Raw genomic sequence first — 19,538 nt, forward strand, 5'->3', positions numbered from 1 at the left:
AATGAAATAGTAGTCTATAAATTCTTTGTCGATTATGATTGCTTTTGATTTTATTTCATTCTGCAGGCAAAAGCATTCCTCTCCTCCCTGGCGTTTGGCTCATTAGCAGTCTATGGCCTTTTAAACAATGTTACGTGTTTTTGTGGTTTTTATATTGTGAACCACCCTGTGATCCTCAGATGAAGGGCAGTATAGAAATTTAATTAATAATTCTGAGCCATTTCTCCATATTTATTTCTGAATGCTGAAATTGAATGTTTGCACTTCTGCACTTCACTCAAGTCATAATTACAGTTATGGTTTTTTGATTGATCAGTACATTTGTTGACTTTTTGCAGTTGTATACTTAAAAATTAAGAAAACCATGTTAAAAGTCGGGCAACTCAAACAGAGGCAGCCACTCAAGACCACCCCTGAAGGCACCCTAGGAAGAGTCCTTGCCCAGGACAGCTGCTCTTGGGTTGAGAAGACGCAGAGAAGACTGACACCTTTGGAAAACCAGGCTATGCACACTCCACGTGCTTGCTCCTAAATGCAAAAGGAGTCACACAACCAGCAGCATCTCCCTGGGGAGCAAGGGTGCTACTGCCTCACTACTAGCTCAAAGGAAGAGGCATGCAAACCAGTTTTCTCTAGACCTCTTGGCAAGAGGCGGCTACCCAGGGCAACATGTTTTGATTGGGTGCCATTAAGGGAGGCCACAGATCGAGCCCACAGGGCAAAATGCTTAAGCTGTTTTCAGCATTGTCTTTTAATTGTTATAAGCTGAACCTGGGACCTTAGGATGAAGGGTGGGTAATAAATTATACTAATCTTAGCCAGCAGCTCTTCTGGGCAAGGCGCTCTGTGCCGGCAGCAGCAGAGCATGAGTGGTGCAGGGACAGAATCAGAATTGTAGAGCTAGGAGGATCTGGAAGGGTCATCCAGTCCAAAGCCCTGCAATGCAAGAGTCACAACCAAAGAACCCTTGACAGGTGGCCATCCAGGCTCTGCTTTCAAACCTCCAATGAAAGAGAGTCCTCCACGCAGACGCAGAGGTTCCTTCTCCCCTCCCCTCCTCTAAATAGCAAACTGGTCCACACAAGGCACCATGTAATTTCAGGCAGGCCCCTCTTTAAAGAAGGCAGCCAAACTCTTTGGAGCAGATACCACTCTTTGGAAAGTAAAACAAATCAGCCTACAGCAAAGTGTTTGTCACACATGTGCATCACGTCATGTGTTCTGTTGGTCACATCTTGTTCCCTCTAGTCATTCCCATGGCCCTCTTTCATCTCCGCTTTTCAGCTTCCTCCACAGCCCCAAATTCTTTATTTCCAACAACCCTCTTGCCAGAAATTAGCCAGTATATTCTGTTGAGGTTTTTTTCCATGTTTACCTTTGACTCGTGTCTTAAAAACAGAAAAACTTTATTATCAATATTCTATGGACTATTGAGTTGCACACATTCCATGACATCACAGCAGCTCAGCCAACAGGTGGGAGGGTAGCTTTCATCTGGACCATCCTCAGAAACGAAGTGATCCCTTCCAAGATTATTGGAGGAAAAAGTGTCCAGTGCTGTTTACATAGTCCAAATGAATATAAAGATAGTTGCATTTTAAAAAATGTACTGATTGGTATACGCGAAGAAGAAGGTATCTTGCTCCAAAGCGTAATTGGCATTGAATGTCTGGGCCCTGGTGAGGCCCATCCCAGTGCCCTGAGGCCATGAAGATGGTGCTCTGGGGAATCTTCTGAAGTCACCGGGCAAGCAGTCACTAAATCCCACCCCATAACTCTGCATGGGGGAAATCAGATACCTCCCCAGTTTCTGTGCAAGGTGCCCCATTTTGGACGAAGGACAATCTGTATCTCAGTCGGAGTGGAACCTGGGAACAGGGGAAAAAAGATATAAAGTGGAAAGACAGACACATAGACACTCTGCAGTTTCTGGCAGGCCCCTCTTTAAAGCAGGAAGCCAAAATTTGCCCATTCTCTCTCTGGCGCAAACATGCCAGGGCAAATTCAGCTGTAGTGGAGGTCGTTCCACTCCTATCGAGAGCATGGTAAATCTGGGGGAGGGGATACTGCCAATGGACCTAAAATGGGCCTCTGTTTTTTCCCAACTTCCTTCCGGCAGTCTTCTAAATCTGTTTCTTACAAAAAGCAGGTGCTGTGATCCTATCTTGGATATGGGCTTTACACAATTCCCATTCGACGGTCTGAGGAGAAGCTGAACCCTCATCAGTTTCAAAATGTTCCTGAAGTTCGCCTCGCGCCCCCCCCCTTCTAACATTCTCATCCCTACATCTCAGTCAGCAGGGCCAGTGGTCAGAGGTGATGGCGATGGTGGCGATAGGATCCCAACAAGCACAGATGCTCCCAGCCCTGCCCCACATTCTGAACAGGCAGCCAAAGAAGGGGGCCACTGGCTCCCAGCTGCTGCTGGGCAGTCTGCTACCCAGACCACACACCCTAACCTGATCCAGCCACATACCTGGTGAGGGTTGGCCAGAAGCAGTACTTGAGAAATCACCGTTGGGGGAAGGAGTGGGTTGAAGGCCGGCAGCTCGGAGCCTGTGGCCGGTTGCAGCTTGATGGCCATCGACTATCATTCAGCAGCAAGAAAGAGGAGAGGAAGAGAGAGAGAGGAAGAAGGATGAGGTCTCCTCAGGCACAAGCTCAGCCCAAGAGGGGTCGCTGGGACAACCCCATGGCCCAGTGCCCCAGCAGCATATCAATCACAACATTTTATAAATTATCCCCTCTTTCTGTTTCAAGTTGAAACCCCCAAGGAAAATACACCCTCATACCGCAAAGCAGGAAGACAAGGCAAAAGTGACAAAAACAGAGGTCAGGCCAAAGACCTGCTGGAAGAGAAACGTTTTCTGCTGGCCTGGTCTGTATGGGAACCTAAGATCCTTGTGACATCAGGTGACTGACAGGTGGGAAAAGCCTCACCCTTCCCTGACAGCAGCAAGAAATGGAACCTTTAGCATCATCGGCCAAGTCCTGTGGGACCTTCTGCCACTGGAGATTCAGCAGGGGCCTTCTAACGCCTGCTGAAAACTTTTCTATTCTGCCATACCTGTGCAGGCAATTAAGAATAGCTCCTTCACAATGGTGTCTGCTTTTTAACTTTTGTTATGGCTTGTATTGTATTGCTTTATGTTTTTATTGCTATAACCTACTTTGTTAAATTATTTATGGCACTGCGGCCTACACATATTTTTATAAGTAAATAAATGAAGGGCACTATGTAACTTCCTGAATAAAATAAAACAATCCACAGGGAGGGAGGAATCCTGCTGATCAGGAGCACAGCTCTCTTGCCTAGATTAAGAGCCAGTTTCTCTCACCTTGGGCACAGCAGCCTGGAAAACGATGTCCTGGACTGGGTGAGGGGCAGTGCTCAGCAGGGAGAGAACCAGCACCCTGGTGGCTGGTTGGCCGGGAACCGGGTCCCTGGAGAAGTGGAGCATGGCTTTCAGGCCCTTCTCCTCATAGACTGTGACCGGGGGGGTCGTGCCTATTGGGGGCAAGAAGACAGACAAACATAGGAAGCTGCCTTACACAGAGTGAGACCACTGGGGTCAGCTAGCTCCACACTGTCTACACTGATTGGCAACAATGCAATGACCCTCCAAGATTTCAGGCAGAGGTGTCTACCAGCCATACTTGGGAGATACTAGAAACTGAACTCGAGACCTTCTACACCCAGAACAGATAGAATCATAGAATTGTAGAATTGGGAAGGGCCATGAGGGTTATCTAGTCCAGCCCGCTGCAATGCAGGAACCTTTTGCCCAATGTGGGGCTTGAACCCACAACCCTGAGATTAAGAGTCTCCTGCTCTACCAACTGAGCTATCCCAGCTATGCTCTACCACTGTCCTTAGGCAATCTGGTGGCTAGGATGAGGATGCCAGGATCCAGAGGGAGGGGCAGGGAAAGTGGCATTTATTTATTTCATACAATTTATATGCTGCTTAATTGCAGAAATCTTCATCCCAGTTTGCATAAAGAATAAGACAGTAAGGTAATTAGTAAAAACTATTACAGCATTCAAAAAAATAAAAACCATCCATAGAGCTGAAAACACACCAGCATCCCAAACACCAGGCTTGTCTAAAAAATGTTTTTAGTAGGTGCCGAAAAGAGTAGAGAGGCAGGGAGTTCCCATGTGTAGGTGCTGCCACACTAGGAGACCAATTTCCAAAAAATGTGGAACGGGAATTGTGTGGCACCTATAACGGGGCCAGTCCTGCAGATCAAAGCAATCGAGAGGGTGTATAATATGGTCCCAGATTACTGGGGGCTTTGTATATTAATGGTGTAATACCTTGAGCCTGGCCAGGGAGCAAATAAGCAACCACTGCAGATATCTGAGCACAGGCGTTAAATCCTAACATAGCCTCACTTCCATCAGCTATCATGCTGCAGAATTCTGCACTCACTGCAGCTTCTGAATCAGGCGCAACGGAAGCCCCGCACAGAGTGCATTGCAGTAATCTACTCTGGAAGTAGCCAGCGCATGAACTACTTGCAGCCAAGCCTTCCCGGTCCAGGAATGGCCGTAGCTGCCATGCCAACTGCAGTTGTCAACAGGTAGCCACAGAGCCTCACAGAGGGGCAAAGCCAAACCCTATATGGGGCTCTGTCACCCCACCAGAGTCCACATCCCACCACCAGATCAGGGGCAGCTGCTTAGCACCTGCCCTGTGGAGAAAAACCCCCATCCTGGCACTTACTCAGAGTAATGGAACTCAGCGGAATTGAAAGCTTAGCCAAGGAGCCGCTGGAGGACGCAGGGCAAGGCGGCAAAGGTGCTGGTGCCATTTCAGGTATTTGGCTGGAGACTGGAGGAGCCGCTGCTGTCGGGCTGATGGGGAGACCTGGGGAAAGAGAGTCACAGGAAGCTGGAGGCAATGTCACTATCTCAGCAGGGAACTAACTCTTTCCTTCCGCACCTCCCTTCCCCACGCCCTGGTTGCCTCTTGCTTAGATGCTAATGCTGCAGCAACATCCCCAAAGGCTCCTCCTCCAGCTTTGGTCATCCATGAAGACCCTGGTCCAGGATGTGCAGCAGGATCTGAAGCCAACGAGGGTGCAAGCAGCTCAGGCCCACTACTCTTCCACCTGCCCAGAAGAAGGGGGGTGGCTCTTGAGGCCCCTGGCCTGGTTTTTTCATAGCTGGCTCTCCCTGGGGGGCTCGGAAGACCCCACCAGAAGGAAACAGGGCAACTATAACAAGGACATTTCTAACGGGTTTATTTATTTAAGGGTTTGGAAACGGTTCCACAGCAGTGTACAAAAACAAGAGTCTAAAGCACAATGGAAATCATAAAGTGGTGTTGAAAACATGAAGCCAACAACAGCTTGTTATGTCCTGGTTTGGAAAACACATAGAGTTGCATTCAAACATATTCAGAACCAGTGTGGTGTAGTGGTTAGTGTTGCACTAGAAAGTGGGAGAGCCAGGGCTTTTTTCCCAGCCAGAACTCTCCAGAACTGAGTTCCAGCACCTCTCAGGTGCCATTATAAGAGAACCAGGGAGGCATTCATGGTGAATTCCAGCACCTCTTTTTCTAGAAAAATAGCACTGGGGATAACTATGTACACCACCTTGGGCTAGCTGGAGGAAAGGTGGGATATAAATCTAATACATAACATAATAATAATATTTTACCCAGAGTAGACCCACTCTGAGCCCAAGTTAGTCATGGTCAGGGTCTACTCTGCATAAAAGCTAAGTCCATTAATTTCAATGGGTCTACTCTAAGTAGGGCTAGCACTGAATACAACTCTTGCCCTCCTCAAACACTCTCCTCCTACAGGCCCTTCCCAACCACAGGAAGCAGGGCTTTCTACATCAGGGAAGATGCAGCCCCTGAGAACTCCAGTCCAAGACACCAACCTAACATCAGCTCCTCATCCAGTGAGTGGGTAGAAGAGGAGGAGAGGAGCCTCTCCAGAAAAGGCTCTGTCTTTGTGTTCTCTTGCAAGGGAGCCTGGCACCCAGCACCCAGCTCAGAGAGGTCGATGAGGGTGAGGCTGCTCGCAGCGTCTGGAAGGGGCTGAGGTCCAGCTGAAATAATAATAATAATAATAATAATAAAATTTTATTTATATCCCGCCCTCCCCAGCCGAAGCCGGGCTCAGAGCAGCTAACAACAATAAAAGTAACACAATTTACATAAAATCACAATCAATTAATTGAAATGCATTCTAAAATCAATTCAGAATCAAATTAATGGCAACCATTGGGCTAGAGTTCTATGAGGATTACCGAAGGAGGGGGTCAGACTGTGCCCTGGCCAAAGGCCTGGTGGAACAGCTCTGTCTTGCAGGCCCTGTGGAAAGATGTCAAGTCCCGCAGGGCCCCAGTCTCTTGTGACAGAGCGTTCCACCAGATCGGGGCCACAGCCGAAAAAGCCCTTGCTCTGGTTGAGGCCAGCCTAACCTCCCTGTGGCCCGGGATCTCCAAGATGTTTTTATTTGAAGACGGTAAGGTCCTCCGTGGGACATACCAGGAGAGGCGGTCCTGTAGGTACGAGGGTCCTAGGCCGTATGGGGCTTTAAAGGTCATATAGGGCTTTAAATGAAAGCAAGATTTGTTTTTTAAACCAAGTAGATGGCTATCCCAAAGAGGCTCAGCTGGTAGAGAATGCTGGGCAAAGGGAAGATCTTCCACCCACAATTTCAGATTGCTGCCAGCAGTTCTCCCGACACAAAGGTGGGACTCCCTTCCTCTCCCCCCCCCCAACTCTGCATTTCACTTGTCTATTACTGGGTAAGGGAAACAGCCAAGAACTTAAGCGAGATCCACCACTCAAAGCAAAACACTTCTGACACAAATCCGTTCTCTTGGGAGCAAGATAGCATAACTTCAGCCTTACTAAACAAGCAAAAAAACCAGCAAACTGTGTCAGGCTTTTGAAACTGTAGGCTGGCTATCCTGACCTGCAGAGCAGAAGCAGAACAGGATGTTTTCATTTACTGTGGTGCTTTCAAAGCAGAGACTTAAAGAGCTGGAAGCTTTTTTAAAAAGGGGGCCATCCTGCAGTTTGTGGTTCGCAAAATGAAGTAGTCACCTGATGCGGTTTTCTGCTCGCCCTTCTGACCCTCCTTTTTTCCTTCCTTCTCAAACCCACCTCCTCAAACCCCCCTCTTTAAATCCCTTCCCAACAACTCTGAAGAACAAAAAGGCACCTGTATGATAGCTCAGTCAGTAGGGCATGGGACTCTTAATCTCAGGGTAGTGGGTTCGAGTCTCACATTAGGCAAAAGGTTCCTGCAGTGCAGATGGCTGGACAAATGTGGTCCCCATCCAACTCTACTATGATTCACCCCAGCCCATCTCAATCTGCCCCTTGGCTTCACTGCAAGCAGGGCCTCCCCCAGACCCTTTACAAGACAGGGAGAGCCTTGCCAACCTTGACCTACCAGCAGTACCACCAGAGCTGGTCCCAGAATCCCCAGCAGTGCCCACAACGTCCTTGTAAGAGCACAGCACCCGGGTGAGCCTGTCACTTGCCTGCAGAACCTCCCCTACAGAAGCAACAAGAGTGAGAATTTGCACCACAAGCTTCACTCAACAATTACAAGAAAACAATTGTTATTTGTAGGGTGGGGGGTTCCATATGTTCTGTATTATTAGAGTTAAAAAAATAATAATAAGTTACCCCTGTTAAGAAATTAAAACCCTGGAATTCTAATTCTTGGGGCTAACAAAACACACACAAACCCCATCTAATAAAATTGATTTCACCCCAAAATGGAAAACGAGCGAGGTCCCAACTAAAGAAGAATGGCAACTTAAGTTGACAGAATATGCACAACTCACAGACTTAACAAATAGAATAAGAGAACAAGAAGAACATACGTTTAAAGAAGATTGGAAAATGTTTGTTGAATATATGGGAAATAATGATGTACAGCTGAAAACATTGGTAGCATTAAGATAAATTCAACAGTGTAAATAAGTTTTGATGGACACAACAATGGAATACTGAACGGTATAGTTTTTGTAAAATATGCAGGGATTTATGATATGTAAAATGAACCATGGAAAGAGAAGAAGGAAAGTCATTGATATGTTAAGGATGTAAAATGAGTATCTTAAACTGTAAAACAGAAAACTTAATAAAAATTATATACAAATAAATAAATAAAAGTGATTTCAAATCCAGCAGTTTCCTAATTTGAGGGTAGAGAGAATAGGGGACAGCTGTTCCCTCCTCAGCCAGAACAAAAATGCATTTATTGGGCCTCTGTAACATCCCTCTCTCTACACACACACCCCTGCCCAGCCCCTCCACTTCCCTTCTCTTGTCTGTCTTTCCCATTCTTACCCAGAGCTTTCTCGTCTTCCACCGTCTCGCTGGCCACACGGAAGAGCAGCGGCTTCAGCCTCTCACACTTGGTAAACGTGGCCTGTGGAAGGACACAGCCAGAGTGGAAGTGCCGCTGGCTCAGCCTCACAGCCCAGCTGACCCAGCCCCACCCCACCCCAGCTGTGGCCCGAGGGGAGGAGGAAAGCGCATCACGCATGCTCAGAGGAACTTTATTCATCGTGTTAAGATAATATTCCGCTATGTGTTTCAGGGCAGATTCCAGGCACCCAGAATTTAGTTAAGCCCAATCCAGTTTTCTAGCCAGAGGGGTACATATGGAAAAAACCCTGCAGCCAGAGGTCCATCGAGCCCAGCATCCTCTCCTCACCAAGGAGGCTAACAAAATGCCACAATGGGAAGCCTGCAGACAGGACCTGGGTGTACCAACAGCAGTGCTTTTCCACCTTGTGTGATTCCCCGCAAGTAGTATTCATTGAGAATTGTGGGAAGGAATCTGAAAACAGAGGTCCTCTCTCTCTCCTGGTGACAAATGAGTCAACCAATGCATACTGCAGAGGCCCCACCATTGTCCTCAAGAGCCCCCTCCCCATGGCCAGGCACAAGGAGGTCCTGGAGCATATGGGGCTGCCCGGGAGAAATGCCTTACAGAGCATGCTAGGTGCTGTGCCTTTCATGCCTGGACTTCAGAGTTGCTCCCCAAAGGTCATGGGGTGGGGGGGAGAGAGCAGGACTTACCTGTAGGAGCTCCAGGGTTGACGTGGGGGTCCCGGCTCCCTTGCTTTCTTGCCAGCTTCTCAGCATCTCCTCCAATGCCTCTGCGCTGCTGCGGGCTTCCTTCAGAGCGTTCAGTCGCCTGGAGACCTTGGCCGATTTCTCCTGCTCCTGCAATGGGCCAAACACACTCAGATTCTTTAGCTGTGTTTCAGAGGGTGGGGGCTGGATGACCCCTGGGGCCCTTTTCCCAACTCTACAATTCTGTGGCTCTATGATTCTAGGTCGCAAGGCATTTCCCCTAAGCAATTAGCAGCCTCAGCTTGTGCCTCTCATACCAAGGTCTGATAATAAACTGAGCCCTAGAAAAGCAAACCAGAGAAAGTCTGAAGACGACCACCTAAGAATCTGTGCCTGCATTTCTTTATTTGTTGCCTTTATATCTTTACCCCTCCAAGGAGCTCAAGGATTCTCCCCTCTATTCATAAACAGTTCTCCTCCACTTCATTTAATCACCACAACAACCCTGTGAGGTAGGTGAGGCCGCAAGGAGTGAAGTTACAAGGAACCAGGCAGAGGGCCTTCTTGGTAGTGGCACCCACTTTGTGGCATGCCTTCCCGACAGATGTCAAGGAGTTAAGTAAATATACAACTTTAAGAAGACATCTGAAGGTTTTTATATTTGTTGGAAACTACCCAGAGTGGATGGTGCAACCCAGTCAGATGAGTAGAGTGAGTAAATAATAATAATAATAATAATAATAATAATAATAATAATAATAATTTTTAAAAAGCAGTAATTGGCCCTAAGTCACATCCAGTGAGCTTCATGCCTGAGGGGGGATTTGAACCCTGGTGTCTTCCAGGTCACAGTCCAGCATTACACCACACTGGCTTCTCCATGAGCATGGAGCCCTCTGGCACCAGATGCTGCCAGACAATGGGGGGAAATGGCAGAGAGAAGGCCTACCTCTCTGATCATCCCTTTGATCAGTCTGTTTGCTGCCTGAAGGTCCTCTGGGTTTTTGCTTTTCAGGAGCCTTGTTAAAAGCTGAGGAGAGGACAGACGTATCACCGCACAGTCAATGGCACACTTCGTCTCAAGCAAAACTGTTCAGGAACAAAAAAAAAAGGGGGGGGAGAGACTCCTACTTTTTTTTTAAAAGGGCTGCTTTGAATATTTACCAACAAGGCTTTCAGGTGGTCTGGTTTTACATGGAAAAAGCAGCATTTCTCAGAATAAAGTTTTATAACCAGAATATTTTTAAAAAACAAGGGAAGGGCTGTAGGCTCAGGGGACAAAAGTCTGCTTTGCATGCAGAAGGTCCTTGATTCAATCCCCAAAAGGCTTGTCAGGGGCCCCCGGAGGTCACCCTGTCGGCACCCACTACCCAAGTCCATTATTATCGTGAGCAATAGTGCAGCGTCCAGCTTGACCACAAGGAGGAGCAGGTTACCTTGGATTTCTCATCATCAGCATCAAAAATGGAGCTAGCCGGCCGTGGAGAAGGTGGTGGCAGAATTTTGTCTTCCGGTAGTTTGGGGTCTTGTTTGACGATCCCTGAAATAAAGCTTTGCAGTGTTGGCACACCCACAGTTCAAGGATGCTTAGGGGCCATTTAAAGTGACAAATCACAACAGAAAAGGCATTGAAAGCTAGTTGTCAGAGCCTGGAATTCAGAGATTCAAAATGCAAGAAACTAAAAATTGAAAGCAAAGGAGCAAAAGCTGGCCTTAAATCGCCTGCAATTTGTCATCTGCAAGGCTTCAGATTGCACCGCAAAAACTTTTGGATGCAGCTGTTAAGAGTGTCGGACTAGAATTTGTTTTTTAAAATGGATGATCATTAGAGATGAATTTTAAAGCAGTATGTTAAAGGGGATGAATTGGAGTATATCTGAGAATGGGAAACCAGTTTGGGGGGGGAGAGGTATTTAAATTAAATTAAATCTGGTTATGATGTTTTATAAATTTGAAAAATTAATTGGCAAAAAAAGAGAGTGTGGGACTAAGACCTGAGAGACCAGGGTTCAAATCTCCCCACTTGGCCATGAAGCTCAGTAGGTGTGACCTTCGGCAGTCACCACTTCTCAGCCTTAGCCACCTCACATGGTTGTTGTGAGGAATAAATGAGGAGGACCATGAAGACCAAATTGAGCTTCTTGGAAGAAAAAGGGGAGATACAAGGACAATAAATAAATAGACCCACCACAGTAAGTAGTTTAAAAGAGATAAGAGAGGTAAACACCAGCTGCGCAACCCCTTTTTTGTGGTCCCAGGAAGAAAAATACTTTGTTCTGCTTTCTCACGGAAAAACCTCGTGAGGAAAAAGGGTGTTAGAAGCATTTTGGTCAGCAGGCTTGTGGTTTAAGGCCATGTGACTTTGAGATGGGAAGGAGGTGGGGGAGAAGACAGACAGAAGAAACAGCTAAATGGAGACCTTGTTTCTTCAACATTTGATAAGCGTCGCGGATTTTCACTTCCTGAGGAAACCACACCATCCAACTGAACAGCAGCTCGACGATGCGGGATTTGACTCTGTCCGTTGACCACTCTCCAAGATACTGGGAAGTCCAAAGTAAAGATGATTGGAACCAGAATAAGAAAGACCACCACCTTGGGGAGTCCCCCGCTCCTCACAAAGCAAGACTGTGCCCGCAGCATCTTGTACTCCCACCCACGCAAAATAAATCCTTGTACATTTCAGATGTTTTCTGGCTTCAAAGGATGCACCTGTACCCTTAACAGTGGGAACAGGGGATAACCAGTGGCCCTGCAGATGTTGCTGAAAGTACAGAATCCACCCCTCTTTTAAAAATAACCACACACAACCCCAACTTTATCTTGACCTTTAGGACTCTGAGGAGGCCCTTCTGAAGGGACCTCGCAGCCACCCCTTTTCTGACAAGGGCCCTTCCCTTCCAGGCTTCTTTTTCTATACACTAATAATTTATTATTTATACCTTGCCCATCTGGCTGGGTTTCCCCAACCACTCTGGGCTGTTCCTAATAGAATATTAAAAACACAACGAAACATCAAACATTAAAAACTTCCCAGATGTCTTCTAAAAGTCAGATAGTTGTTTATTTCCTTGACATCTGATCGGAGGGTGTTCCACAGGACGGGCGTCACTACCGAAAAGGCCCTCTGCCTGGTTCCTTGTAACTTTACTTTTCACAGTGAGGGAACCACCAGAAGGCCCTCAGAACTGGACCTGAGTGTCTGGGCTGAACGATGGGGGTGGAGATACTCCTTCAAGTATACTGGACCAAGGCCGTTTAGGGCTTTAAAGGTCAGCACCAACACTTTGAATTTCTGAGCTTCACCTGCCTGGGCACTTACCTTGGGAGAAAGGACCTTTATGAGACCATTCAGAAATCGGAACTTCCCCATTTCATGATGGAAATTCTCTCCGCAGTTGTTCACACACATCTCCAAGACCTCGTAGGGGAAAAGAGGCAAACACAAAGCTTGATCCTAAAAGAGCGGGCAAATCCACAGGGAGCCCCCAAGACCCCCATCATGCCAGCCTTGTCCTTAGGCAGTGGGGTCACCAAGCCATTCAAGGTGACAACACATGGTGCAGAAAACAGAGCAAGGTAACTTTCTCTAGGTAAAGGCAGTGGGAAAGGGGACCCAGGGATGCAGGGAGGGGGAGGTGCTATTTTCTCTAAGTCTTCATAACTCCAAATAGAAGTGCAAAGGGCAGCCATCACTGGCTGGGTGCTCTCCAGATGTTTTGGACTGCAATTCCTATCAGCTGCAGCCAGCATCTGTGGTGGGATCTATAGTCCAAAACACCTACAGGTCAGTCACTAGGTTTGATGAAGGCTGGCGGAGAGACTCTGGGTTGGTTAAAATCCATATCTGCCCTTGCTCATCTCGATATGGGAATTTCAGGAAGGAGAAAAATACTCTGCACATGCTCACAGACACTGCATTTTTCATAACTTCACACTGGCCACAACTGACCCCTGGCACTGAGAACTGATTCCAAGCCTAAGCTAACAGGCTGTTCAGAATAAGCAGGGGAGGTGTTCCGAACAGTGCCAGTTGTCAGGCATAGCTCAGTGAGCAAATGAGGTAGGAGAAGGTGGACTCAATCAGGCTGAGACTGATTGGGATGGGGGGTGAACGAAGGTTGTGTAACGCAGATGTGACAAGCTACAAGAGCAGGAAGCTCCCCCTCAAAAAGAGGGAAAAAAGAACCACCAAACTGCAGAATTCTCAACCCAGATGCTCATCAGCAGCTGCTCTGTCCAGACAGCAAATGGGGGAACAAGAAGTCTGGAATCCAAAGAGGAAATGCACACTTATTTCTTGAATTTATATCCCACCTTTTTCTCCAAGGACAGCAAGTACACAGTTCTCCCTCTTCTTATTTAATCCCCACAACAAACCAGTTATGGGACTGAGAGGCAGCGACTGGTCACCCTTCATGTCCAAGTGGGAATTTGAACCCAGGATTTCCAGGCCCTGGTACACTTACGGTTAGCGCATGCAGAGCCTCTGCCTCCTGCGGCGACTGGATCTTATGTTCCAGCAACTTCAGAGCTGCAGCAATGCTGAGAGAGAGGTAAAAAAGAAAAACAGTCATGCCATAGTCCCTGAAATCATTCTTGAATTCACCTTCACAACAACCAGAGGAGGCAGGTGGGCATTGCTGTCGGGGAGGGCCAAAGCTCATGGGAGAGCATCTGCTTGGCATGCAGAAGGTCCAGTAAGGGCTGGGGGGAAATACTCCCTGCCTGAAAAACTTGGAGAGCCACAGCTGCCAGTCAGCATGCACACAATCCTGAGCTAGCACAAGGCAGTTTCCTATGTTTTCAAGCGGAAGAGGGCAGTTTGCTCAGTGATGGACAAGAGAAGATCTGTACTTCTGCACCCAAGACCAGCTCTCTGCTTTTGCCACACAAGATCCAGGGATATTTCATAGGCAGCTGACACCTGCCACTTCCAACTGCATGTCATTTTAGGGTAATATCTGTTGAACCCTGTTATTTGGGGGGTTTTCTCAGTCTCTACAGGAAAGTAGCTAAGGAGTGGAGGTAAACCACTCGTTTTTTCTTCTCTGTGTTGAACGTAGTTTGTAAGAGTGATCACTGCTGCTCATGATGGCTAAATATGCTCCAGTCTGGCACCTTGCCAACAGGTTGTACAGGCTTTTTAAGCAATATAGAAGAAGCCAGCTGAACCTGTTTGACCAGAAACAACTGCAAAAGAAAGCAGATAGGTGCTTGAGCCACAAGAAGCGAAACTGCTCCTCAAGAAACAATAGATCTTCTCCGCCAAAGGAGCTCAAGCACACTCTTGGCATGACATAAAATGCCATGCAAGAAAAGGATGGAATAAGCAGAAATTGTGGCAGAAAGAGAGCTGAGGTTCGTTCCAAGCCCATCCCCAGTCAAGGAACATTGCCAGACATTCAAGTTTCAATCAGCTGCTATGTTTTAGGAGATGCAAAAGCTCTCAAGAATTCATTTGCTTTCAGCAAACAGTGCCCAAGGCTCAAGGGATTCCTGGGCAAGGAAACACAAGCAACCCACACACAACGCAACAACTGCAGACCAGAATCTGACCACACACTGCAAGAAGAGGACAGAGGCGCTCTCTCCTCTCCTGTTCTGCCTGGGAATCTCCCACAATCTGCCCTGCTGTAGAGCTTCTGCACATGGGCAAAGGGTAGCAAACAGAACTTTGGGGTAACACAAGCTCTGACCACCTCTCCACGCTCAAGACAAAACCTTTGCCAACTTCCACATCCACCTCGAGCTGGAAGTGGCCTAGCAAAAGGTTCTCCTCACCCAGTGCAGCCTTACCTGTCAGCATCTGCGTTGACCTGGTCACTAAACCTCTGGATACATTCCCAGTTTTCCTCGGAGTTACTGGGATCTGTGGCTTTGTCTGCCATGGAAGACAAGGTTGGGAAGAGTCTCAACAGTGCAGCACAGCTGGGCAAAACACCAGTGTCTGATCAGCCCCAGATGTTGCCTACTATCCAGCCCCAGCCCCAGCCCTGTTCTGTTCCCAGTGAAAGGACACAGAAAAGAGAAAGGGAGCAGAAAGTGAAATGGAGAGGCAGCCTAGTCCTCTCCCCCAGGCAACCATATCTAAAGGGGCTGCAGTGTATTTAGAAAATAAGCTAGGAAGGAGAGGAAGAAATAGTCACCAGACAGGGGCCTTTTCAGTGGTGGCTCCCCAGTTGTGCAATGTCTTCCCTAGTGAGGTGTGCCTGTCTCCATTGCTAGCAACTTTCAAGAGGAACCTGAAAACATTCTTGTTTACCTGTGCATCTGTTGGTGGCTGTTCCTGGAAACTCCAAGATCATTGAATGGAAGAACGTTATTGATTGTAATTGCTTTTAGACTATTTTTAACTGTAACTGCTTTAATATGTTTTAAGTTGCAACTGCTCTTAGAATGTTTGAATCCATTTTTCCTTTCGTTTTCAAATTGTGTATCTGTTTGCAAGCCTGGGCTCCTTGGGGAGGAAAGGCGAGACATGAATTCAGTAAATATTAATAAAAATAGATACTGATGGGAGATTTGTGTTAACAGTCTCAAGTGGGAGGATGAAATTAACAACAGTAAAGTAAATAGTACACAGAAAGGAAGGCCTTTGTTTAAAATAAATTAGATACTTTGAAGAGGATGAAATAATATTGGATGGAGATTTTAAAAGCTTTAGATATGCCCACTGATAAAACAAAGAATAAACTGAGTTTTTGGTGTGTGTGTTTTTACATTTTTTAGCCTTGTTGGCAGCCAAGAAGAAACAGGGAAGAACCAACCTTTCAGTTAGAAAAAAGAAACAAGAGCAGGTTTGCTATGAAAGAAAGAGACAAACTAGGGGCAGTGTATCTTCTTAGAAATCTTTTGTTTCTGAGAGTTTTGAAGACTGCAGATTTTTAAGGGAAGTTAGAAATTGTTGCAATATCCTCAAAAGGGAGAATGATGCTTAATAATTCTGTTCAGTTGACAAAAACCAAGCTATTGAGCAGTTAAAGAAAAATGAAACCATTGCACTTATAAGAGAGTATACAGCATTTAGGCTGCAATCCTATACCTACTCACCTGGGACTAACCCTATTGAACTCAACAGGACTTACTTCTGAGTAGACACATATAGGATTGCGCCGTTAACAAATGAATGGTCAGGCTCTTTAATTAAGAAGGGAAATCCAGGTGTAAAAAGGATGGAGTGTAAAGAGGATGGAGAATGTTCTTTCCACCAGTTCTCTCCAACAGAATTTTGAAATGCTATCTACTGTATTGGAAAACTGACTGATAAATATACAGTGCAGGCGTTGATCAGATGCATTTTCATGCCTGGCAGGAAAACGTCAGATTGCATCAGATTACTGCTGGCTCAAATCAGAACAGAAAAAATTACAGGGTTTTTTTCCTTGCGTCAGAGAAAGTTTTTTATAGAGTGAGAAAATAATCCTTTTTTCTGTAACGAAGGCATTTGATTTAGGGAAGCATTTATACAACAGACAGCCCTGAAGCCAGAATTAGCTGGGAATGTGTACTCTTGTCTTTATAATAATAATAATAATAAAAACTAGGCAAAATACTTCTTCTTGGAGTTACTATTATTTGCAGAAACTAGTCAGAGGCAGCAATGCATGTGAATGCCAGTTGCTGGAAGCCACAGGAAGGAAAAGTGCCCTTGTGCCCAGGCCTGCTTGCTTTGCTAGCTTCCCGTGGGCATATTGTTGGTAACTGTGAGAACAGGATGGCGGCCCAGATGGGCTTTGGGCCAGATTCCAAAAAGGCTCTTCATATGTCTTTAACTTTGATCAAGAGCAGTAAGAAATTGCCCATGAATAAAAGCAGTGAGGATAATGGGCCAATAAAAAAGTATCTTACATTATTTATTTATTTATGAATTTATAATCCACGCTTTCAGGGAGGGGAAACACACAGCAAGGTGGAGTACAACATATAAAGTTATAAAAATCAACAAATGGCCATAAAAACATGGTTAAAATTTATCAGTGAATATCAATAGACACTGACTGATTAAAACAAAACATCATTTTGTAAAGGCCTGTCTGAACAAACAAAAAAAGTTTTAAAAAGAAGGGATAATGATGTAGTATTTAAGTCTGACTAAGCCCACCTGAGTCAAGAGTGGGGATCGAATAAAAAAAAATTATGGCAAAATATCAGGTTATTAAGTCCAGGAGGCAAGAAGTACTTCAAACATGACGAAACTAGAAAATCCCCAAATTATCTGCCCTCAAATGAAAAAAAAGAGAGAGAGAGAGAAGCGGCAACATTGAATAAAAGGAGTATTAAAGCAGCTTTGACGGGGGGAGAAATCGGAAGCCAAAAATGTTGCCTTTCAGGGTCCCCCAGTCTGGATTGAAAAAACACGCAGCCACTTTGACTCCGCCTTGCCGAAGGGGGCCAGTTTAAGCCGCCTGGTCCAAAACCGCTTCCGAGTTGCACCGTTTGACGCTTCAGGTGGTTTGCAAGAAAAGCTCCCAGCGGTGAGAGCTTTCCAAGACACCCCCCTCCAGGCTCATATGCCAGATTTGGGAGCGAAGAGCCAGCCCGGTCGGGTGGGGTGTCCTTCCTCCTCCTCCCGCGTCTCAGGAGCCAAGCAGTCAAGCTCCGCGGAACTCAGCCCGGAGAGGCGCCCAACCAGGCGCCGTAGCCTCTGAGCGCGTGCAGAGCGCCCTCCCTCTCCTCCCCACACTCACGCAGCAGCAGCTCCAGCGCGCCCGGAGGAGCCGCCCGCGCCATGGTCTGCCTCCCTCTTCCTCGGCCGGGCAGAAAATTGGCCCGGCACGCCCAGCCCGGGGTGGGACGACCCTCCGGCGCCCAGACCCCGCCTCGGCGCCTGCCCGGGGCGGGGAGAGGCAGCCGGAGCGCCGCCTCCGCGCCCGGCGCTGGGCAGCAACAGGCGGAGGCCAGGAGCAGCCCCGGGCCTGGCACTGGAGCCCCGCCGGGGAAAAGCGCACCAGCAGCCGTCGCGAGGGGCCGGGAAGCCGCCCAGAGCAGCCTCTCCCCGGGGGCTCCGCGCCTTGGCCAGCTCGACCAGGGTGCAAAACATTGGTAGGGAGTGGGGGCAAGGGGAGCATAAGGGGAGAGAGGACAGCGGGCTGATAGATTGATTTATACATCGCTTTAAAAAAAAAGCTTAAAGTGGTTTACAAAAAAAAAAAAAAAAACCAACAAAATTATCAGTAAGAAAAATGAACAGCAATACTGTAATGTAAAACTTTCCAGAAGTTAAAATGAAAGACTCAAAATGGATTAGTGTTCACATCACCTTGGAAAAGCACAATTAAAAACCAAAGCCTCCAGCCCACAAGAAAAATAACGATAATCCGTATTACAGCAAAATTCTTGTTAGGCTGGAAGTGGGAAAAAGTTTGCCCACTCCTTTGCAACATTTGGGTTGGCCTAATGGAGGTGAGGCTCTTCTAAGGATTTGGATTTTTTTGTTTTTGGAAATGTTCGCCAATAGCTCAGTGGTTCCCAACCTATTTTGGACCTCTTGGTCCCATAAATTCATCCTCAGTACCCTCTGCCCTATGAAAAGCAGTACTGTAGTCAGAATAGTAGTTATCACCATCCCGAGGAAGATAATAATGCAATACAATTCAAAATTAATAGATTGCACATTTTATTAACAATTACCTTAACTGTACATTTATGCAAAACCCAATTAAACTCTGTGGTTTGAGTGATTCCACAAAACTGAGGAACTTGATCGAGTGATACAGTACCTGCTTTTCAAAGTCAGATAGTCATTGACACACATCCCACTTGGTGCGCTGCTAGGTATCTCCACTGCCCCCAGGGGGGTTGTAACACTCACTTTCAGAACCACTGCTCTATGACCTGGGGATGGGGGCCAGTTCTCATCAGCCTCACAGCCAACAGTGGTCAGGGGGAATAGTCCAACAACATCTGGAGGGGGCACCAGGACAGCCACCTTAATCTAGAGTGGGGTAGTCCAGTGGGTGATCTGAGCGGTGCATGCACCCTCCAAGCCCTTGCACTGCTTTCCCAAAGCCCAGCACCTCACTTAGCTGGGCCACCCTAATCTAGAGAGAACTGGGATACCCCAGCCAGAAGAGAATAGTGGACTGAAATAGAGAAGTATCCAAGACAATGGCCAAATCTATTAAAGATAAAAGGGGAGTGATTTAGCATACTGTTCCCCTCCCCACCCCCAACATGACTGGCCTTAGGACCCTGCCTGGGTCAGCTTATCTATTATTTGTTTTGTGCCCTATTCTTCAGCCTAAAAGGCCTGACAGTCCCTACCCTCAGGTCTACAATCTTAAAGAGAAATGACAGGACAAGCAAGGGGAAAGGGACAGGGAGGGTGGAAGAAAATCAAAACTCAGGCAGTTGTTCCTGTAATGACCAGCTGGCCCAGCTCAGGGACAGGAGGTGCATCATTGCTGGGCATTTGTTATTGTTGTTGTTGTTTAGTCATTTAGTCGTGTCCGACTCTTCGTGACCCCAC

The 19,538-nt window shown here is 46.9% G+C and overlaps 1 protein-coding gene across 2 annotated transcripts; it reads right to left on the reverse strand.

Annotated features, from left to right (window-relative positions):
* Positions 1–1,389: 1,389 nt before the first annotated feature.
* GGA2 (golgi associated, gamma adaptin ear containing, ARF binding protein 2) lies at positions 1,390–17,868 on the reverse strand. Of its 2 annotated transcripts, none has more exons than XM_079952796.1 (15): positions 17,758–17,868; positions 14,867–14,951; positions 13,537–13,612; positions 12,390–12,488; positions 11,487–11,610; positions 10,504–10,607; positions 10,017–10,097; positions 9,071–9,217; positions 8,333–8,414; positions 7,425–7,529; positions 5,896–6,066; positions 4,730–4,873; positions 3,339–3,508; positions 2,477–2,587; positions 1,390–1,868 (listed from the first exon to the last, which is right to left on the reverse strand). In XM_079952796.1, the coding sequence occupies exons 1-15, from the start codon at positions 17,798–17,800 to the stop codon at positions 1,758–1,760; spliced, it is 1,653 nt and encodes a 550-aa protein (XP_079808922.1). In that variant the 5' UTR covers positions 17,801–17,868; the 3' UTR covers positions 1,390–1,757. The 2 variants fall into 2 exon arrangements, with proteins under 2 accessions (XP_079808922.1, XP_079808923.1); XM_079952797.1 differs by lacking the exon at positions 17,758–17,868 and adding an exon at positions 15,333–15,777.
* Between the last annotated feature and the right edge of the window lie 1,670 nt (positions 17,869–19,538).

This window comes from Podarcis cretensis, assembly GCF_951804945.1.
Source record: "Podarcis cretensis genome assembly, chromosome: 14".
Taxonomy (NCBI): domain Eukaryota; kingdom Metazoa; phylum Chordata; class Lepidosauria; order Squamata; family Lacertidae; genus Podarcis; species Podarcis cretensis.